Here is a 2,328-nt window from a genome sequence, read left to right on the forward strand (position 1 = left end):
GGGACATGTCCTTGAAGTACCCTGCCTGCAGAACTATGAGCTAAATAAACCTATATTTCTAACTCAGTATTAGGTATTCTATTGTAACAACACAAAACAGACTAAGACAACAGCTTATAGATATATAAGTTGTTTCTACTTTTTGGCTAATAATGCTACTGTAAACATTTGTGTACAAGTTTTTGTATTAACATTTGTTTTCAATTATGTTGGGTATATTACTAACAGTTGGGTTCTGGGTCATATGTTAATGGCACTGAAATTTCTGAGTAATTGCCAAACTCTTCCACAACGGCTGTGCCATTTTTACTTCCCAAAAACAATGTATTGGGATTTCAAGGTATCCATATACTTGCAAACACTTGCTAATCTTTTATTGCAAAAAATAAATTTGCAGTACATTTATATGTATAATATAAGGGGCAAAAGGGTGTGTTATTGTGGTTTGGATTGAATTTGCCTAATGACTAATGACTAGTTATGTTGAGCATCTTTTCATGTGTTTTTTGGACGTTTGCATATAATCTTAGAGAAATGTCTATTCAAGTCCTTTGCAAATTAAAAATATAAGACACATTATAAAGCAAATAATGAAAATGCAGAAGTATCTCCTATTTTATCAATTATTACATCAAATGTAAAATATCAAGCTCTTAAATTAAAAGGAATAGATTGACACATTATCTGCTCTGACTGCTTCTATTCAACAGTGTTTGGAAGTTCTAGCTAAGACAAATGGATAAGAACATGAAATATAGATTACACTAGTCTTTTCTTTGAATTCCTTGAGACAAATAACATCACTGTTACCCTTTGTGATGAAGATTTTTGCTTGACTCCCAAGTATCTCAAATATTACTTCCATCTCCTTTGTTCTGAAGTGTCAGTTGTTGCCACCAATTCTTTGTGCTATTTCTATGTTGTTCTGCATTTGCAGCAATTGGGGAATATAATGCAAAAATATGTGAAGAAAATTTTCAAAAAGTGCATATCTTTTCCATATCGGGTGCCCTTCACTCCAGTCTAAGTACTTTGTATAAGCCTTGCCTGAGTTTCTTGTTCTTGAGTGCATACACCATGGGGTTCAGGGCAGGGGGAATGACATTGTGTAGCACATTGAGTAGAACTGGAATAAGGGGAACTTTCATTCCTGTACTATGACTAATGGAAATCACAATGATGACTGTGTAGAAGAAAAGGATTAAGATGAGGTGGGAAGTGCAGGTACTTAAGGCCTTGGATGCAGTTTCTGGAGAATTCAGCTTCAGGACAGAGTGAAGTATTAAAGCATATGATAAAATAATCAAACCCAGGTCGCTTCCCATGAGTGTCCAAGCCAGAAGGACCTGGTTAATGCTATTGATTTTTTGATCATCACAAGATAGGCTAGTGACTCCAAGGTTAGAACAAAGACAGTGCTCAATTTGATTCCGGGAGCAGTAATGCCTCTGGGCAGCCAACACAGACACTGAGATGAGACTCAAGCTGTTTCTCAGTGCCATGAACACAGTTGCTTTGAATACAAAAGATTCAGTGATGACTGATGGATACCGGAGTGGTTGACAAATGGCTACATATCTATCAATAGCCATGCAGACAAAGGTACTTGGCTCCATGGCCACAAAGCAATGTATGGCATACATCTGAGCAAAGCACTCTGGGAGAGTGACGGTCTTAGCATTGAACCATAAGATGGTCAAAATCCTAGGCATGATGGTGGTAGCCAGGCCCATGTCTGCCGCAGCCAAGATCCCCAGGAAATAGTACATAGGCTGGTGCAGTGCTGCCTCTTTGTTGATGATGATCAGGATAAGGATGTTAGCACTGAGAGCTAAGAAGTAGAGCAGAGCCAGGGGCAGGGAGAGCCAGTGCTGCCAGCTGTGAATGCCAGGGAATCCCATCAGGATAAACTCAGAGACCTGGAACTTAGAGCTGTTGGAATCTCTGAGCTCCTGGAGCACCACTAAGAGGAAAAATATTTGATGTTAGTATTTCTAATAATCTCTATGAAAGTATTGGGAAAATAATTACCCAGTATCATGATATTGAGGTGTGACTCAGCCTGGTTAATCTCATGCTGTCACTTACATCTATTGGATATGTATTATCCTATGTGATATTTGGTATATTCTCTGTGATAACTCAGTTAATCATCTATAATACTCTATAATGTAGGTCATATTTTTTCCACTTTGTCATATCTAAGGTATAGGACATTATAAAATCAGGACCTTGTTTAAGAGCTTCCATGCAGTAAGTCACAGGAGCAGGACAAGTTGAAAGTGATTGGTATTGCAGCCTGGTTTCCTAAGTTTGTCTTTGTCAACG

At 38.0% G+C, this 2,328-nt stretch overlaps 1 protein-coding gene across 1 annotated transcript; it reads right to left on the minus strand.

Annotated features, from left to right (window-relative positions):
* Nucleotides 1-1,013: 1,013 nt before the first annotated feature.
* LOC126936471 (putative olfactory receptor 56B2) lies at nucleotides 1,014-1,967 on the minus strand (the record flags this gene model as incomplete). Its single annotated transcript, XM_050759249.1, has 1 exon — nucleotides 1,014-1,967. A coding segment is annotated over one exon (954 nt), but the record flags the coding sequence as incomplete, so codon positions are not given.
* Between the last annotated feature and the right edge of the window lie 361 nt (nucleotides 1,968-2,328).

Source organism: Macaca thibetana, chromosome 14 (genome assembly GCF_024542745.1).
Source record: "Macaca thibetana thibetana isolate TM-01 chromosome 14, ASM2454274v1, whole genome shotgun sequence".
Classification (NCBI taxonomy): domain Eukaryota; kingdom Metazoa; phylum Chordata; class Mammalia; order Primates; family Cercopithecidae; genus Macaca; species Macaca thibetana.